The sequence below is a fragment of the Chaetodon trifascialis genome, chromosome 1 (genome assembly GCF_039877785.1).
Source record: "Chaetodon trifascialis isolate fChaTrf1 chromosome 1, fChaTrf1.hap1, whole genome shotgun sequence".
NCBI lineage: Eukaryota > Metazoa > Chordata > Actinopteri > Chaetodontiformes > Chaetodontidae > Chaetodon > Chaetodon trifascialis.
This window is the reverse complement of record NC_092056.1, coordinates 13,732,570-13,753,482: the sequence shown is the minus strand read 5'-3', so window position 1 is coordinate 13,753,482 and position 20,913 is coordinate 13,732,570. Positions and strand designations below refer to the sequence as shown.

General features: G+C 40.7%; 1 protein-coding gene across 1 annotated transcript in view; it reads left to right on the top strand.

Annotated features, from left to right (window-relative positions):
- Positions 1-16,592, top strand: part of lmo1 (LIM domain only 1) — a 28,449-nt gene extending 11,857 nt beyond the window's left edge. The window contains exons 2-4 of the mRNA XM_070968014.1: positions 3,939-4,152; positions 12,975-13,100; positions 14,481-16,592. Coding sequence (XP_070824115.1) covers positions 3,939-4,152; positions 12,975-13,100; positions 14,481-14,586 — 446 coding nt within the window. The 3' untranslated portion in view covers positions 14,587-16,592. The remainder of the gene's footprint in view (positions 1-3,938; positions 4,153-12,974; positions 13,101-14,480) is intronic.
- Positions 16,593-20,913: the final 4,321 nt, after the last annotated feature.

Sequence of the window (20,913 nt, the reverse complement as noted above, 5' to 3'; positions counted from 1 at the left end):
TTGAGAGCATGATTAGTACTTTCAGCCTTATGTAAAACTATGTAATAGAAAAGGGGGGGGGGGTTAACCCTAACCTGAAAAAGCCAAGTATTTTATGCCAAAACATTATCTTTTCTAAAAACCCGAATGGGTATTGTGCCTAAACCCAACCCGACCCCTGTTGTCACAACGTAAAACTGAAATGTAAAGAAACAACCTTTCTTTATGTAAAGTTTCAATACATCTATAGTTTGCAGAAGTGTACAACATCAACATTTAATATTTATTTACAGTTTTTTCACACACTCTTGCCCAATCCAGGAAATGTGAGTCTACATGCATGTGATGATTGTATTTCTCTAATATCAAACATTTCCTTGAGGGCCCCAAAGAGTGCATTTTCTTTTAAAACCTTAAACATATCAAAAAAAAAAGAAAAAAAAGGTTAGCAGACTGATGTGATTTTTTGATAGCCATAAAGACGGAGTTCTAAATGGGGTAACATAGAAATCGGATGCTATCTCTATAATGGAAAATACATGCTCTGACAGACTGCTTGGGCTGAGAAAAACTAACTGTACATATTCTTGAAAGATACAATCTTAAAGAAAGTAGATGGCTGGAAGAAGGGAGAGATGACAGACCTTTACACGCAGTGCTAATGGCAAATTAAATTCCTTCTCAGGAAGGATATTTGGCAGGGCAAGTGCTCTCTCTCCACTTTGAGGGGTAAAATGCATCCCTTGTTGGAGAATGGATCGTGATGTGGAGAGGCATGCTTTTGGTGACATCAAATGACACTGGAAGGTCAGTGGCACTTGTATCTGTTAAATGGATTGGATTAAGTGGAGGCTGCCTCGTAGTCTGCTCCTTCCTTTCATAATGCAGCTTTTCTTTCTGGGAGGTGGCAAGCATGGGAGGCTCTGTTCTACTCTGCAGTTTCACATAGCGCCGGGAGTGGTGACAGGTGCAAGAAAATGTCTCATGGCATTAAGGGAATTGAAAAGACATTTACTTTACACACTCATTTTTTTTCTGTCACTGCTCTTTGTTTAGTAGGTTTGAGGTAGTGCTTGCTACACTGCTATTAAAGCTGTTTTCCAGAGGCTGCTTTGGTAGAAGACATCAAACCCATGTTTGTTCCCTGCAATGGCTTCAAGAAAGAGGCATCAGTTGAATGTGCATATTGGTTTCCTGGAAGACATAAGGCATTCCTCCACTGAGACATCTCTGTTACAGTTAGGCCTGAGGGACCGAGACATATGCATGAAGACATGGCTGTCAGACGAACGGCAAACACAGAACCTGCGTTGCACTAAGACACAGAGGGTGTTGTCACTTTGGTGATGCTGAGCAGGGTTTTAAACAAAGTGTGCATCCAATAGAGGGGCTGAGCAGCATGCAGTAATTCCAGGACAGGTTAAGCTTTGGCCTTTTTAAGCATGATGTAAAACACACACGTGATATGTTTAAGGAGTGTGCGGCATGCGGTGGTCTCAACCAATTAGGAGTAGTTCTCTGGAGGTGGAGGAACGACCTTTTTGTATAATTAGTTCTCTTATTTAAAGCAAAGATTTTGAGTAGAATAACTAATTAGGTGTCATAAAAGGCAAATTAAAGATTTTTGTGATCCCCGAGGGAATTGCAGCAACTCCTTTCTTTCCCTTTGCACAAAGCCCTAAAGTACACACATACACATGTACACAGGCACGCATGCACCGCACGCACGCACGCACGCACGCACGCACGCACGCACGCACGCACGCACGCACGCACGCACGCACGCACGCACACACACACACACACACACACACACACACACACACACACACACAGGCATTTTCTCTCTCCTCATTAAGACTGTTTTTACTTCTGTAGAAGTCTGTCAGGCGAGCACTGTTGGCATACCTGCAGAGAGCTCCCCTAACAAGCCATGAAATGCAGGTAGAAGAGTCCACCCTTAGCCAGTGTGGCTTGAATTTGAAGCTTTTTAGCTTCATTTACACTGAACATTGGTATTTATAGCAGGTTTTGTGATCCTAATGTGCCAGCTTCAAGGGGCCTGTTTTGGGGAGGGAGGGAGGTGAGGGAGTTGGAGGGCAGGCAGAACACTAATTGATGGCTCCCATCGCCAGCACTGAACCAATAAGCCTCTCCTTTCCACTTCTGATAAAGAAATAAGATGGCTCAACACCACCAGAGCACTTACTGACATATAAAACCAAAGCCATAAATTTGACTAACAAGCTCTCCTATTTCTTTCACCTCTTTTTTAAAAGGGGAAATGCTAATTATATTACATTCATAGCATTATTGATGTGTGGATGGCCAAAAGTTGCAGAGCAAATCTGGATCCAATAAAGTACTTTGTGAGTCCATTTAGGTGTGCAGATATGTGTGCATGTGCACACGAGAGACACAGAAAGAGAGAGAGAGAAAATATGCCTTTCTATTCCAAGGAAGTCCTTTGAAAAGTGGTAGAAGGTTTTTGTGAAAGAGAGCGAACTTGACAGGCTTCGCAGAGAAAAATAGTGCACAGAGTGAAGCAGTCCCTTGTTACCAGCTGAAGCTGTGTTTATCACTGAGCCAACCACAGAAGTTACTGTGAAATGGCAGCTCTAACGACAGAATGACCCCATTCACACATAAAATTACACTGCTGCAATTGTGCATACTTCCCTGCTGAAGAAATGAAAATAAAAACTTTATCTGGCCCAGACAAAATGTACCTGTGCACATCCCGAAAGTGCAGCAGTGAAACAGTGACATGTCATATAAAACTCAGTAACGTGTCTTTAAAAGGGACCTTTATAGATACCCGCACACAAAATGCTGGCCCAACCCCCTGCGATGCAGAGTGTCCAGTCTTTTTTTTTTTTTTTGAGAGTGAGAGAGAGAAATGTGTTTTGAAAGTAGAGTGGCAAGTGGCGTCCACTGTGTGTTCTTTTAGATGGATCAATAGCTCAGTGTGTGAGAGAGTGTCTTAAGAGCTGTTGTCTTGTGCTTTCAGCTGTGGCAGACCTGTTAGTGCTACAGAGGGGAGCTGCGCGCCCCTGCCTCTGTACCACCAGTGGCCTGAGGGGGGCTTTTAGTCCAAACACAAATGTCAACCACACATAGACTATTAGTGTTTAGTGCAGTTATTAAATGGACTTTATTTGTCCTTTAGGAGGCTAAAAGGCATGCTTAAAGGGGACCTGCGTGACAGCAGGGCAATTTGCGAGTTTGGTAACTTAGGCTCGCCCGTTGCAGACACATGAGTACAGATAAGTGTAAAAGGAGGAAAGGCTGTAATGCTCTGAGTAGGGAACACTGTGTGTGTGTTTGTGGTTTGTGTGCGCAAATTTGTGTGTGTCAGTCTGTGTCCGTGTGTGTCCCTGTGTGTGTATGTAGGAAACACAGAGAGGGAGCGTATGCTAAAAGGCACTTAGGCCATAACATATCTCACTGGGGTCTGGTAGCAACGTTTTTGTGGTCAGAGGCTTTTTAAAAGGTTAATGTTAATCTATACCAAACAAAGCCCATGAGGAGCTTTTACAACTGTGGACAGTTGAGTGAAATGGGCTTTGATGAAATGGTAGGTAGCTAACGTGCTACATACCTTGCAGTAAATACCACAGCAAGCAAAATAAACATCGTGTCTTTTCAGAAATACACAGGACATGCCCCTTCCTCTGAAACCTGCTGCAAGTGATCATGTAACTTTTGTATTACAGCATGTTCTTAGTGGAACAAGTAAGTCAGGGCTTTATAGTCCAATGTGACCTGTGTGCCTATCTACATGGAAGAATGTTTTCTTTAATGCATATGAAGCAGGTAGGCAGTGTGCTGTGGCCGCGCGCGAGGCCAGGCTTAGACGCCTCGAGAAGCAGCCGGCTTATCAAAAAGAGAACATGAGAAGTCACTCGTGTTCCTGGGCCGTAAATCACGCATGGCTGTTTGTCTCCTTATCACTACAGGTGTGCCGATGCTCTCCGTCCAGCCCAAAGGGAAACAGAAGGGGTGTGCTGGCTGCAATCGCAAGATTAAAGACCGCTACCTGCTCAAGGCCCTGGACAAATACTGGCATGAGGACTGTCTCAAATGTGCCTGCTGTGACTGCCGCCTGGGGGAGGTGGGCTCCACCCTCTATACGAAAGCCAACCTCATCCTCTGTCGCAGGGACTACCTGAGGCAAGAAAGACACACAATCACCTCTCTCCACTCACAACAAACACAAAAGCCATGCCATTCCAAGAGCTGTGGGACATGAAAGGATCACAAAGGTTTTTTTGTTTTTGTTTTTTTACCTCCTGGTACCGTTTACTTTGGTTTCTCAGAGTGCGTTTCCTGTAGCTCCCATTCACAGAAACACAGCAAAAATCAACCAAGATTCCTTAGTGTTCGAACTTCATCATGGAAAAACTGAATGTGTTGAGAGTTTGTTGTCTTACTCTTTTCCGCCATGCGTATAGCAGAAAGTAATGTTGTTTGGGGGAACTTCAACACAAGCATAGTGCACAGGCAGCAAAAAAAAAGAGAGAAAAAAAATATTTTGGCATTTTAGGAGCAGTGCATCTCCTTATTCTTAACTCTAAATACCGTAGAACCATGTCAAAGCATGAGTCATGCTGTCTGACTTTTCTGTATCACTGCATCCTGAATACAAAATGCGTAGTCACCGCATACTCAGTATTTAACATCGAGCGACGTCGCCATGCAAAATAATCTAGAATTGTAACCTTTCATTTCATTTGTTCTCAATATTAATTTTGTAGATTTGTTTCACTTTATAGGGATATTTACACCAACAATGCATTAAGCTAAGTTCAGCTTAAACTACTACATTTTTGTTTTTGCAGTGTTCATTTTTTTATTTGCATCTTATTCTCTGTGTTTACATGAACACGGAGGACTTCTGTCATGGAGTCGACTGGCTCTCGGTTGCACCAGAGCTGTAGGCTGTGAGAAACCTCCAGGCAGGCTTGTTGCTTCATCAGTGTCTTTGGCTCTGTGTAACCCCCTTCAGATGCCCCTGCCATCTGCTTGTTAAATTAAACATGACCATTTCCTGGGCGTTAAGTCACATTCCCAATGAGATCCTCCCATTTATCTGAGAGGGAATCCCCCTGGGGCCAACTTAGGGATGCCAGTGCCCTAGCCCCCCCCCCCCCCCCCCCCCAAAAAAAACCTCCCTGTCCCGCAGTGTCCTCCCCCTTTCCTTTTCTCCATTTCCCTTCTGCCTACTTGTCCCTTCACTCCCTCATTGATGCTTTCAGTTTTTATTGCTACCCACTAGGTTTGTACCTGTTCATTTTTCTAATTTAAAAAAGGAAATTTAAAGCAGCCGTTATTTTATATTATATCCAAAATATATATATATATATATCTAGATTAAGACAACCTTAATCACCTTGGTTGTCTTCCCACCTCACTCATGGATCTCCATGACATCTTATATCTCAGCCCTTTCTCTGACCTGGAAGAAGCCCGCAGCCCACTTGAGCAGCGCTTAGGGATGTTACATTGAGATAGGCCATTACCATCCATCAGTCCCCACCCACAGTTAATGCTTTTAAGATGCAGTGAGAGGTCCACTAAGACCTGATGTTGCCCCCAGAAGGGGCAGATGGTGCAGATGAGGTAATAATAAATGGGCAAATGACCAAGTGAAGGCAAAAATGATGAAGCTCAGAGTTTTACTTGGTAAAATACATCTGCTGAGAGGACAGCAACCCCAACCCCCAAGCCATAAGTGCCTAACTGGCACTGTGAAGGGAGAAGCAAAAGCTTTCTCGCACATTAGACCAGTAAGATGTAGAGGTCAGGGAAGTGATGGAAAACTGAGAATGACATCTGAAATCAAGAGTTAGGAATACTAAAATAAGAATAAAAAGGAAAGAGGAGGAGGAGAGAGCTTTCTGGTGCTCCTCTGTTGCCCCGGATTGCCTAATGAAATCCATCCCACTCGCCTGCTCTTCAGCCTGCGACAAATGCGGAACACTTAATGGCTAGAGATGCTTGAGATGAATTCTATTATCGAACAAATTAAAAACCTTGCCTTGCGTATAGAAAAGAGGCAGTTTGAGAGTATCTGAAAGTAGGTGATGCAGTCTCCATCCGGCACCGGTTTCCTTTTCATTCCTTCATTCCTCACCTGCAGTAATGAAGTTAAATCTGTGCACTGAATTAGCCTCCTGCACTTCATTAAAGACAAGCGGGTGGATCAAACACACTTTGGTTATTTCCCAGGGTTTGGAACCCTGCCATGCTCACATTAATTATTATAGGAGCTCCATCTGTGATTGTCCTTCAATGGCATTAGCAACTTACTGAATGCACTCACGCTTTCCTGAATCTTACACTTCAACACACACAAACACTAAAACGCACACATACATTAAACAGCGTCCTCCTCACCCTCTAAACCACTGCACCAAAAAAAGTTCAATTTTCATTGTCCCTGACATTCACTTCCCTGTATTACATGTTTTGTTTTTTTTGCAATTTGGCCACACTCTTTCATTTTAAGTGAGAATAATAGATTAATTAGGTGTTTCCTTTATGTCTAGGGCCCAGGATTGTAAGATTTCATCAGACGGTTGACAATCTAGTCATAGTGTGATCATCAGGACTCGAGGCCTGAAATCATTTAATCTTCTATTTCACATATTAGAGAGGACATAATAGTCATCCACTTATCAAAATGGGGTATAATTAACAGTAAGAGGAAAACCTTTTCAAGATAATGAGCATTATAAGTTATCCACAAACCAGTGAAATAGCAGGGGGAAGATGATAGCTCCATCTGGATGTGACTGTTTTTCAAATCTGTCCTCCCTGTGCTACTTTAGTAAGTAAAACAATTGCTCTCCTCCCGTAACAGTTGCTCTTCCTCTCTGGGCAAGATATAGATCTGAACAGAACGGTTTAAACTTTCAAAAAGACACAACTGTTGGGGAGGGTCAGAACATGCGATGCATGCATTAACAGCTTTCCCTTTTATGAAATCTAACAAACCCCTGTGCAGGCTGGGAAGTCTCAAAGAGCTCAGAGAACAGGTAGAAAACTTCAAGAGCCACAGCCCAATCTGAAGGAGGCAATACAGAGAGGCAGATGATGCACTGTAGGAGCTTTAAGGGTTTGAAGTTAGCAAAGCAGCAAGTTGAAAGAACTAAAGAAGGCCCTCTTTTCTCTAAAGACTCATTGTAATAACTCAATAACAGAGGAAGGGGAGCCGAGCTTCTTTACATTCGTGCTATCCAACTCTGCTGCTAACAAACCACATCAGCACAGGAGGGATGTGTTGTCATATAGTGCATGTCAGAGCTGGCATAAGAAATGATTTTATGATCAGTTGGTTGGAAAAAACTTTAAATAAAAACACAATTAATACAAGTCTTAGTGCTTAGACCTGGCAAAAATACTACTAAGTCTAAGAGCTGAAACGATTCCTCAGCTAATCGTGAGGACACAAAATTAAAGGGCTATTACTATGAAAATCGATTAAAGGCTTTATAATATTCCGACTGTTGGCCGGAGAAAGCATTATTAGAAGTCACGTACGAGAAATTAGAACTGACATATTTCACTAAACCACTGTAGTTACAACGGTAGTTGCAGCCCTACTAACTATTATATACTATTAAAGGGGTCATATAATATCTGAACACGGATGATGAAATTCTTAAAAACACACATTCCAATCTGATAAATAGCCAGCCTGCTTTCACTTTTTACGGCATTATCTTGTACAGAAATCCATGGCAGAATGTCTCGCAGGTTGTGAAAAGCAAACCACAGAAGCATCTATTTTAAAAGCAGACTCTTTGTGCTTCAAACGCTGTTACAATGCTGATGATTGATCGACAAAGCCTGATGGGCTTCGTGTATTACGAGCAGCTCCGAACAATACTGTCATATTTCTCCAGAAGCTCGCCTTTCACCCTCTATTTAAATAGCAATGCTGAAAAAACTGTGTTGATGTTGAATTTTTTTACCCCCACTTCCCTTTCGAGAATATTGATTTATTTAATCCAAATGACCAGGGAAATTGAAGTGCATGAGCCACTGCACTCCCACAATACAGGACATGTGTCAGAACAATACGTGGGAATTCTGCAGAAAATAGTCTATTCAAACAAAAAGTCTTTTGTAAATGAAATGAATTAATATTTTTCAAAAGGTAATCCACAATGTATGTTCTTTGAAGGCACTGTTTCAGTGCTGTGAAGCATACACACACACACACACACACACACACACACACACACACACACACACACACACACACACACACACACACACACACACACACACACACACACACACACACACACACAACATATTGTGCATACTATGAATGGCTTCTTCTAGAATTCTTCATTACAGTAAAATACAGTCTTCACTGCCTACTTTGCTTTCAAGAGCTTGGATGGAGCTTTTTGTGCCTAATCTGTTTTACTTTGTGTCACTTCCTTCTTCATTTTTGTGGTAATACGTTGCATTCTCTCAGCTGACATCGAATCCCTTCAACCGCTGCATTTTCCTCTTGATCATGTTTTGGTGTGAAACATTCATTGCTTACTATGCATAGCTCTACTTCAGCTGTTACTCATGAGACTGCTGCAGTGGTGGTTTGACTCTGGTTGCTTTTAGCTTCAGAGGCGCAGGAAGAGAAGAGTGTAATGTGTTTGAACAGTTCTCTCATGCTGTAATCTCCTCTTAGCACGAGGAGCCCAATTAAGCCATGTGTTGATGCCACATTATAAACCAGACACATCAATTGTTGCCTGAAGAGCTGTGCGAGTAGGACGCAGCCATATCCACTGCACTTTCTTACACTTCAACTCTCCATGTTATGGTAAAGATGGAAGACTTTTTTTTCTGTGGCAAATTTCAGTCGGCGATAGTAAATCACAAAGCTGATAAGGAAATCAGGCTAGCATGGCAGAAGTGGATCTCTTCATGATTTGAAGGTGATTAAGACAGACCAGCGTCAGTTAAGCGAACGTGCTTCAGTGATGGAGCTTAATTTTTACTGCATTTCCACCCTAAATGTGCAAAGCTATTCTGTGCTATAAGCAGAATTCTTTTTTTATCCTTTCTGGCAAGTTATTATCAAGTACTATCAAGTATTGCCGTAACACAACAGTTTACTAAGAGAATGCGTGTGCAAATGTGCACTGCGGTTTTCATTGAGTTTGCGATAGGATTGGACGATATGACCCAAAAATAGTATCACAACACTAATGATATTCTTGACAGTATGTACACCTTGCCAAAGATTCAGTGATGCTATGCTGAGTCAGTTTGGTTTGTCTGCTTGGTTTAGAACTCAAAATAGCTGCTGCGGGTGCTTCTGCTTGAGGCGGGGAAATAAGTTGGTTGTATTGCATTTGATACATATTATCATGGCTTGTTGAACATCTGATCTTTTGTAACCAAACCACTTCTGCATTACTGGAGTCACTCCACTTGTTAGAATGAACTCCTCCACCATGGAGTCAGTGGCGATGTTATATGCGCTTTCAGCCATGCTTCTTGTTGCTGTGCATAATGGTATGACGTCATTACATCAACGGAAGCAGAGGATGAGAAGCAGAATGATTTTTTTTATCATATCAAGCTACAATATGGCACACCCCAAGTTTGCAGCAGTAATCTGGGTCTGATTTACTAAAATAGCAGCTCATTACGCAGTCAACTCCGAGATTTCAAAGAGACCACTAAGCTCAGGAAAGAAATCACAACATAGTGGTCCTGATTGAAAAATATGTACTTCTACTGTGGTTCAGCTCCTCTTGAGAAAACCTGTCACTATTACTCCAAATTTTACTCATAAAATTATGATATGATCTTTTCTCTTTATATATCTAATTCCTAATAAATAATGAGGCAATAAACACCTCATGGTTGACAAAAAGGAGATGAAGTGATATAATAAGACAAATAAGAGATGACGGCCATCGTCGCCCTTCATCTTCAAAGGCAATGGGTGCCTGTGACTGCCTTAGCTGTTGAAAACACAGGGCATTCCCGATTGGCAAAGAGACCCTCAGACAGGCACAGATGTCACCAAACGCAGTGTGTGACAAACAAAGTAAAGTTATGGTTTATTGAAGGTTAGGTTTAGATTCAAGTTTGATGGCTTCATTTTTGTTTGTAATAATCAGGTTTTAGTTGTATTTAAGTTCGCCACTACAACCTTCCTTGTGGCTTTCGTAAATCCCATCTGCGCCGTATTTATGCCTCATTTCCAGAAGTGGAGAATTTTCACCGCAAAACTGACAAACAAAGCAGTTTTGGATAGCGTGACCTCAGCAGAATACATAATCATTTCCTGTTAACATGTCTCCTGTGTATTATTTGCAAACACTCACTCAAATGGCATGCAAACCGTTGCTCCAGCCTAGTGTGTCAGTTTGAGAAACACAGCACGTGTTTGGGGTACAATGCCTTCCATCTGTGGCTGAAAAACAGGTACCAAAGCCTGAGTAAATCTGGCCCTATGTGTACTACCTGAGCAGCATTGTCTGCTGCACCCTCGCTTTCGTGTTTCCTAAAGATCCTTAAAAAGTCTTGATGGGGAAATCCACCCATTTCACACATGAAGGTCAGCTTACTTGTAATGGGGAGTACTAGTACTTATCTTTTTTCAAACGAGGTTGCGAGTTTGAAAAATGTGGGTGTTTACAGGTCAGTGAGGGTCTTCAGGCTTTTTGTTATGAATTTGTCTCCAATCCCACAAAGAGATAACCTAGTGACATCATCAGGGTTATTTTCTCAGACTTGACAAAGCCCGTCTAGAGCCACAGAAGACATTATACAGCTGATTCACTGGTATTACTCAACATGACAAGTGCATTAGTTGAATCTGTAAAATGGGTAAATTGGCCGATTAAAATGTCTTTCAAAAGCAAGGGAGGTTAAGCAACTAATCGAATCCTTGTTTTCTGTGGAAGTACATACAGTAATGTCTCTAGTATATTCACTATTTTTAGTACTTTTAATGTCTCTATTCTCTTATTGTTCGTATTTTAAGTTAAAATGCAGCATTTCTAGAGTAGCTGGGCTTGTATTTGTAAACATAAAGGGGAACGAGGTTATACCCACAGCATTTTGATGATTTGTTTGTAGACAAAAAAAAAATGTAGGGGGAAGGTGGAAACTAGCTACAGGTGTCACACACTGCTTTGACTGAAGGTAGAACTTAGTGTCGGCAGCAAGCTTGGCTCCCCTGTCAAGCATTTTCACAACCTGTATGTATCAAGTGAGCACCATGTCTGCAGCCCAGCAGGGTGTAATGGAGATGGGTTAGAATAATCCTACGAGCTGTTACAGGTGTGTGCATGTCAGACTCTGTAAGTGACCAAGGCTCTCTGGGCTCTTTTATAGCTTCAGTTCCCAGAGGGAAAGAAAAAGACATCACTGTTTGACTCTCCAGTCCGGCACAGAGCTCAGGTGGAGTGAAACCTGGAGCAAACCCTGCCATTTGACTGTCATAATGACAAAGGACGTGTGAGGCAGTGGGTTACATCCAATGCGGGCGACTTTTTGTTGAATAGTAAACAAAAGGGACAAGAATTAAGTTGCATTTCATCGTGTCAGAAGACGAAGAAATCAGGGTTGCCAGTATGTGCTGGAAAATCTTATATACTGAAATGGAAACAAGGCCAATTTCTGGAGCACTGATGTGTGGTCGATTTTTGGATCAATACTAAATGGGTGAGAATTTTCTAGATGTTTGGAAAAGGAAAAACATTTTTTTTTTCTTAAAGGTGTCTGTGAAAACAACAGCTTATTGGCGTTAAAGAGCGCCCAATGGGTGGCAGATGACTACTGTACGAGCACAGGCAGTATTTACTGAAACAGTAAACAGCTGTAACAATGTCTCTGTTTAACACCGTGTGAATCCCTCTCATGGAACATAACAACCTTTCTCCCTGTGTTTCTGTCTCTCCTGCTCCTCTGGGGCAACGGCCTCTTATTAGAAGCAGGCCTGCTGGATAGACGTTTTCTTTAACAAGGTGAAAGCAACTGAATGGGACTAGCCTAAACGAGGCGGAATATCAACACTGCGACTCCTCTGTCTGAGCCCTACAAGTTTGGGGGAAAAGTGTTTAACATACTGTTGGATTGGCAATCTGCTGTTGCCTTATCCCCTCTTGCAAAGCTGTGAAACGACCCTTCTCCTCCCGCAGAATATATAAATCTATCTGTGCTCCAGAATCTCCAAATTAAACATCGGGGCAGGCGCTTGGAAAATGAAAATGTAAATCTGACTGGGAGAAAGCATTTGAGGTTCCTTTTCTTTGAGCAGAAAAGAGATCTACACCATTGCCTCCTTGCTCTGTTTGTGACCTTTATCATTTGGCTCCTATCTAATAAGCCTAAACAAGCAACAGAGAAGGTTGAGCAGTGAGTCTGCTCGCTGTGAACATTTAGTTAACTCTTCACGGCTACATCTCCCATCATTGTCTCAGGCTCCTCTCCGAATAAAAGCAGAAGACGGACAAAGAGAGAGCAGGGATCGAGCCTGAATCCTTCTAACTGAAATCTTTTGAACTCACGACTACATTATAGTGCGTATCCTCTTGTGTAAAAATCCTGCTGGCTTTGGTTGGAGATAGACTCATTAGGTATTTTAGTTATGAAAGAGAAAAAGTTTCAACAATTCAAATGCTTTGCTTCAGATCTGTTTTCATTGCTTTTGTAATGTGCAAGGGGGAAATTCTTTGAAGAAGGAGATTAAAACCATGTGATCATTTTAATTAGATCATTAGCCAAGAATTAAGATCTATGTTTGTGACTCTCATTAACAAAAAATACCAAGTGGGTGCCAAGGAAGATTTGTGCATTACATTCAACCTATTTCCATTTTGCCCCTTTTTCACTTCCATTGCAGCATTTTTCTACCATTGTTCGTTCTGTCACTAGGTTTTTGTTTGCTCTTTTATTGCATCAAGGTAAAGGGAAGGTGGGTTAATCTCTGTCTGTGCTCCTCTGTCTTTCAGGCTCTTTGGTACAACGGGGAACTGTGCAGCCTGCAGTAAACTGATCCCAGCCTTTGAAATGGTGATGAGAGCCAGAGATAATGTTTACCATTTGGACTGTTTTGCCTGTCAGCTTTGTAACCAGAGGTAAGAAGGGGGATCGTAACTGCACAACAACATCACCTTCTAAAAAAAACATGAATTGAGTGTTAAAATGGCCAATAGCTTAAATAGTAGAAACTGCTGAGGTGCAGAAGAATTTTTCTGTATTATTATATCATTACAGACCACTGAACAGGTCTTAAAGAAAGTCATAGATTGCTCCATTGCATTGTAATGCTCAGCTAATTATTTTCTATTGTGACACGCTGCTAGCAGTTTGTTCTTGTTGTCCTGCGGCTAGCTCTGTAAATCTTTTTGGCCACAAGGATGTAAAATTAGCTGTTGTGCTTATGTGTGTGAGGGGGTGTGTGAGCTACAAAAATAAAGGCCTCCAGAGTTGTGCTACCACATAATGGTGAATGGACCTACATAGGTGTGAAATGGTGTTTCCTTAATGATAGGAACTGTCATGAAATTGGAGTGAGCACAAAGCCGATGGTATATATCCACATAGTGTATGACATACCCAAATATTGCTTTTTCCCATTAATATACTGTCAGTAATGGCACCACTCTGGGAGCAGAACGTCCTTTGCATGCTTGTCAGGGGTGCTGTGACCCTGTTCCTCCACACAGCACAAGCCCATTAACCTTCTGCAGGCCAGATTCAGTTACCATAGTGAACACCTGCTGTAAGGGAATTATGACTGCAGTCTCTCTTCTCAGCTGGCAGACATGAAGCCAGGTCTCATCTGGCACACTATTGCCATGGCTGTTTCACCAGCCTGGCTCATTACTAAAGCCAAGCTATGCTTGGTTATATTCTTATCTTCACTCCCCTTCAGTCACATTATGGAGCTGCCTCCACTGTGTCACACAAACAAACAGCAGCAAAGAGAAGAACATCAGTAGGGCAGGCTGCTACGTGTTATTTTCCCTCTTCAATTGACTCTGAGACTTTAGAGGAAAAAAACATTCTCGAGCACTGGAACCAAACTGTTGTGTTAAAAGCTAACCCCATGGCAGAGTTTCCTTGGAAACTCTTGTGGTGCCAGCGCCTTTTTTTGCCAGGCCGAGGAGAGTTGACCTGCCTTTCATTGGGTGCCAGCGCTCATGTCTGCTTGCTTTGAAATGATAGGGTTTTAATCTACTTTTATTTGAAGCCACACTTTTATGATGACCATCACGACGGGCTTTGAGTCTGACAACGCACAGTGTCAGCACAAGTCAGGTAAAACACCTCCAACCAAAATGTGTGCAATCAAACAGAATTGCCATTACCTGCTGATCTTAAATGCGACATTTTCACTGCCAGAGTGGAGTTAGCCGGTCAACACACACACACACACACCACTTTGTCATAATGCCAACAGTAATCGTCTGTGTTTTTAACAACAGTCTTTGTTTGTTTTTCTCTGCCAACAGGTTTTGCGTGGGGGACAAGTTTTTCCTAAAAAACAACATGATTTTGTGTCAAATGGACTATGAGGAGGGCCAGCTGAATGGGAGCTTTGAGACACAGGTTCAATAGTTGGAGCCTCCTGGCAGCAACAATCGGCTCCACACAGTTCACAGGAGATGGAAGTTCTGCTGCACTTGGAAAAAGACAAGCGTCTGTCTGCTTGCCTGCAATACTTTTTAAGACCCCTTTATCAGTCCCTAAGGACTCTATTGTAAATGTTCAACTTTTTGCCCCTCCCACACCCCAACACTGAGCAGTTACAAATTTTGATGTACAGTTGTGCCTGCTTAGCTGAGCACTGTATTGCTTGTATGTTTTGTGAAATTTGTTTCTGGTTTGTTTTATTTTCCTTTTAGAAATGGTTCATTGGAGGGTATGTACAGTCTGTTTTCTCTGTATATATAAACTGGAACATTTATTTTATGAAATGTAATGCAATTTTATTACTAGTGTGAATTAAAGATTCTTAAATGTTCATAGTGAGTTTTTTTCTCTTGTACCAAAACCAAAGTTGTTGGAGGAGGTCGGCCCACATGTTGATATGTAATCATGTCTCCAGAAACTGCAATGCTATAAAAAGCCTTGCAAGAGAAAATATATTTAAAGTCCTACTTCTAAACATGATGCAACAAAACACGTTTTATTACATTTTGCAGTTCTGATGGAAATAGAAATGCTGTTTAAAATGAACTAAATAAGATTTTATTTGGAATAAAAGAATGCTTCTCCAAACTGTGTTGTTGTGAACGTGCAGGTGTCATGAAAGGGAGGGAGTTAAGCTGAGCTGCTCTCTGCGATTCATGCTTCAATAATTGCCATCTGATTATGAGGGTGAATTGGCCTGGAAATGAATTGCAACAGCAAGTAAATTAGAGAGAAAATAAATGCTCATTAAGTTTGGGCTCATTCAAACTCATCAGTGACAGAGGTGCAGAGCTGTATTAAAAAGCACTTTTCCCAGAAGACTCTGTTAATGGAGCTGTGTGACACTGTTTATCTGATACACGCACCAAAAGCCAACAATGCAAGTCTGGTGGAGCCATCAAACACTATGCTCATCCAAGAAATACAAACCTGATTCCAAAACAGTCAAGACACTGTGTAAAAGAATAAGCAATGAGCTATGATTAAAATGTGGTTACAGCAACATGGAGATTTTCTTGGTATGGCTGAGTCGCGTTCCTGCTGCAATGTGGTTTTGTCCCATCATCCACAAGGCATCGTAGCCCACAGGGAGCCTTTCAGGAGCAGAGCATTTTTGCCTGCCTGATTTTGCTGACTTGCTTGAATTTTTGCTGATTTGCCTGGCTTGATCTGCTCTGTGATGCTTGATTCTTCTGGCATCTGTCAAAAATTGATATGGCATGTTTTGTCCACTGGGCATTGGCGCAGACAATACACGCACAGAGTAATGTGCAAATAGGTTAGGGTGATACTTGGACGCCGATTCTACATGTATTGCGATTCTACATGTATTGCAATTGAATATCACAATTTAATGAGATTTTCATTTGCTTTGTTGACACTAGAACATGAGAAAAAAAGTTGAATCATACACTTCTACAGACTGTATAACGTGAGTCATATTTCCAAAAACAATGCACTTGTTTTACTTCAGCAGCATCATTTCTATACTGCATATGAAAGTGGTAAAGAAAAAACTAAACTGCTCCAATTACCTGTTCCTGCTTATAAAGCTAGTGGCGTAGGAAAATAATACATAAAATGGGAATGGGAATGGACTGCATTTGGTAAAAGACCTGCATTTATATAGCATTTCTCTTGTCTTCCGACCACTCAAAGCACTTTTCAACATGTGCTACATTCACACATCAATTGCACATCCAATTAAGTTGGATGGGTTAAGAATCTCTTTATTATTGCAGGTGATTGGACACAGAGGCGGTCCTGGCTAGTTTTACACCCTGGGCAACCCCACCAACACAACAATATCTTATATTATTTGTATTATTTTATTATATATAATCTTAAATACAAAAAGGTAATAAGAAAAAACAAGATAAACAAATGAAATACAGTATACCAATGTAAGTTGCACAAATCCTTCATCACATAAATACAAATGAATAAAATAAATAAATAAATAATAGTATTTGACACATGGATAAACATAGATAATTTAAATATTTGAGTTGCATCATCCTATTAATACCATCTGAACTGTTCCAGTCATGATAACATATCAAATGATCACATGCCAGTTTTGTACGTAGAGACACAGCAGATAATTAACATAATCTGAATTCAGTGCTCAGACTGCATCAGATTTTTCAACCTGGGTCTTTCACCCTGTTTACAACTGGCATTAACATTAACAACAGGTGTAAAGGGCAATCTAAAACTTGACTTTTCTCGCCTTCCTTGATGCAAAATCATCAATAACATCATCATACAAAATCAAGTCAAGATGCTGTGTAAAACATGAATAACACAGATTTGCTAATCCTTTTTCTTTCTGAATTCAAATCTGTTTTATTTTTGTTTTACACAGCATCTAGGGCTGGGCGATATGGCTGAAAACTCTATTGCGATATAAGTGTTTTATATCGGTCGATATCGATAATTATTGATATTTTTTTATGACCTATTTAAAATAAGGACCGGGAGAAAAATACATTCAATTTAAACATTTTTATTTTAAATTGAACCTTCCTCTGATTATAATCCCCTCAGCTATCAAGGCAGAAAGGAAATATCAACACAACCATGGAAAACACTCAAATAATAAATGTAAAAAAAGTGTAAAAATGTAAACAGAGAGAAACCTGAGAACTTTTTTCCTGCAGGTTTAGTGCAGAAAGTTCACAAGCTGATTCACCCTCTGGTGAATAAAATGTTTTCAGATATGTGCAGTGTTTTGTAAACATAGCAGAAACTGAGGTAGACTTGACATCTGTAACATACAAACAAACAAACAAACAAACAAACATGATAGACAGTACAGTAACACTGACTAAACTATAAAACCAGCCTAGACATATGAACAACTTTAGTCACTCTTCTTACTCTAAACATACATGAACTATTCAATTATATTTTTATTGCAAGTGTGTTTAAAAAAAAAAAAAAAAAAGCTTGTGTAAGAGATGTTTATAACCTGGCTTCTCCACAGTGCTCAGTGGAGGCATGTCTTTAGCTATATGATATGCCGCTGCCTCCGTTATGTCTTCGTGCCTTTTAGATGATTTGTCATCAGGCACTGAAGCAGATACCTCTGCATGGTGGTCAGCTGCTTGTGCGGTGGTGCTGCGGTTGGCTGAATTTGGCGAATACGGCTGCGCTCCAAAGAGTGAGCGCGGCTAAGGTGGTTAAACAAGTTTGTGGTATTACCGGTCTTGGTGGGGATGAAAGTCTTGCATAAGTTACAGACCACATTGGTCTGACTACAGTCCGACGTATAAAATCCAAAAAAAAAAGCCATACTGGTGAGCTGACTTTCCCTGTTTTATTAACAATTTCTTCGCTCGCTGCAGCGCTTTCTATTTCTAATCTCACTCCTCGCGAAGCATCAAACATGAGACAACGAGATGGCGCAACCGAACTTGATAATGTTACATGATTGCCGTGTTAGCGTGTCACTCCCACTGATTAGCGATTACTCCCTACGTTGCTCGGTTACCTGAGAGCGAGTGCCTTTGTTCATGCAACCAACCTCGCTTCGTAACTTCAGGTTACTTCCGACGAAGAAAAGAAATTATCGAATGTTTTATCGAACGCATTTTTTATTGATATTGATGATGTGTCTATCGCGAGACATATCGCTATCGTTTTATCGCCCAGCCCTAACAGCATCCAAAGTTTTTAAGAACATTCATGTCTCTGACATTGCTTATTACATGCAGCTTTATTAATGAATTAAGTAATCCTTTTACTTTGACACTGGCTACTGGATGTCTACATTAGAAAAAAAAATTAAGAATACTGTGACAATAATTTGCTGCAAATAACATGATGACAGGTATAACTGTAAGAGCTACTGTATGTGAATAGTTATTGGCTATAGTCTATATAATAATTAGGCAGCACAATGTTAACCGATGATATAAACATCAAAATATTCCATGGATCTGATCGACTTTTATAGACTAAAAAATTCCAGAAACAAGTGAATGTCACTTTTGCTTAAAAAAAGTTCAAATTTTTATTTGATTATCAGAACAGTTGCAGATTAATTTTCTGACAATCGACTAAACAATTAATTGGTGAATCGTTTCAGCCTTAGCTTATCATATTTAGCATTTTAGAGCCACTTTAGGATTGACAAATAAATGTTAAAATCTCAATACTGCTGTGATGTTACAGCACAGCTATGGTTCTTACATGGTGATAATAATAATGGAAACTAATTAGAGAGAACATTCCTTTAGAGAGAAAATGTTTTTTCTTTCCAAGAACCTTACAAGCAGAAAGGAAATGGACACGGCTGAGAAAGATGAACAGCTCTTAGATCAGACCATCCATTTTATTTAAGTTCTACTTCAGTAAAAGGGAACAAGCTGTACATCAGTCCGGACAGCAGCCAATGATGACAATGATGTCACATTCTACCTCATGTGTGACATTCTGGACCCTGAAAACCAAAGAGACACGCAGTCGGTCATCTTACGTCACCTGCTTTGATTTAATGTGGTGTTCTAAAGTGCCTCTCACCAGTGCACACCATGTGTAATGCAGGCCTCAAAGATCAAATCGTTGCTGAAGGATAAGCTCAAACCTGTGCTAAAAAAAACTCCAAGTTGCACATCATGCTTACATGTGTAAATGTTCAATGAATCTGACATACTTTGTAGTTAGTGTGTGACGCAAGGGCCCCAGATACAGCGGTACAATCATGATAAAAAGAGACAAGGTAAGGGAGGTTGTCGGTTTTACACAAGTTGATACAGACATATTGGTGAGTTGGAGTACACAGCATGCTGACGGTGGCTCAGTTCAGGGACATGGAAAAGACCTATAACAATTACAGAATACTTATCAACATTTAATTTGTCTAACCTCATGGCTGTATTATCTATTATTATTCAGCACAGTATTCTTCCTTCTCTTTGGTGAAGCAGGCAAACTTCAGATTTCAACTCATGTGTGACATTATGTAGGCACTTTTCTACTAGCAGGACACAGAACAGCAATATAATTTGCTAACACATAAATCAAGTGTACAAAGAGCATTAATTAGAAATTCATTAAAAATTCAGACTCACCGGCAGGTGTGCAAATAAAGGATTAGGTAGACATCAATTATACCACATAAGAGAACATTTTAATTGCAATTCCTGGATTGATTTACAGAGGGAAACAATCAGGCTCCATGCAATATGGCTGATTGCTCATTTTCCGGAAAAATAATGAGGAAAACACCTCGCCAGGTAAAACTGTTCCCAGCTGTAAATTCATACACGCAAACAGATTCAGAGCTGTGTGTGTGTGTGTGTGTGTGTGTGTGTGTGTGTGTGTGCGTGCGTGTGTTCTGTCATGCACATGCACATACACACAGGCTTATATACATGACTGTACATGCCCATAAACACCTTTTTAACACTAACCATATAATAAAATACATGCACACGAAGAATAAGGTAACAAAGAACATGCACACACACACACAAACACATACACACTCATCCAGAATTACAAAACATGACACACACACAGGCATGCTCACACACATAAATACACATGCACTGCAGCTTGGCATTCCCATCTGCTTGTGGTGGCGGAGAAGTTCTTAAGCACCAAATGTTGTGCTGTTATGACTCAAGTTTGTGAATTCTCCAACCTCCTCTGTGTTCCTGATTACTGCATTATGGCATCTGCTTAATTAGCTTGGCTTGTGTCATATGTTGCACACGGGGGGGGTGTTAAAAAGTGCCCTTCCCTCTTGCTCATTATCTGCCTCGATTCATGTGATGTATAATCTCTCTTGACAGACATTCATATTGACATAGGGACAGCTGTCAGCAGAGCATGGTCATAAAGGGTGCCTATAGAATAAAAACCATGAGGAAGATAGATAAGTGAAACTAGTGATTCTGAGTTCATTCTGGATTCATCAAAAACGCAACAGTTCTAATTATATTGAATTTAATTTTATGGATGAGTTTTTTGGGACAAGGAACTGATAGTTGGCTATGCATTTTGATTACTTCAGGTAATATTCAAAGTAACCTCCTGCCAGTGTATTTTCTAAATTGGTGTCCAACTCTTGGCAAGGAATCAACCTCATTATTGCCATGTGGGAAATTCTAATGGTTATCTGCACAACAGCTCTGGACAATCATTTCCATCCCACCATACACTGCTTTCGTGATGAGACAGAGAGTTTGTAGATTAGAAATGTCCTTTCTTTACAAGTCAAAGGATCACATTCTGTCTTCA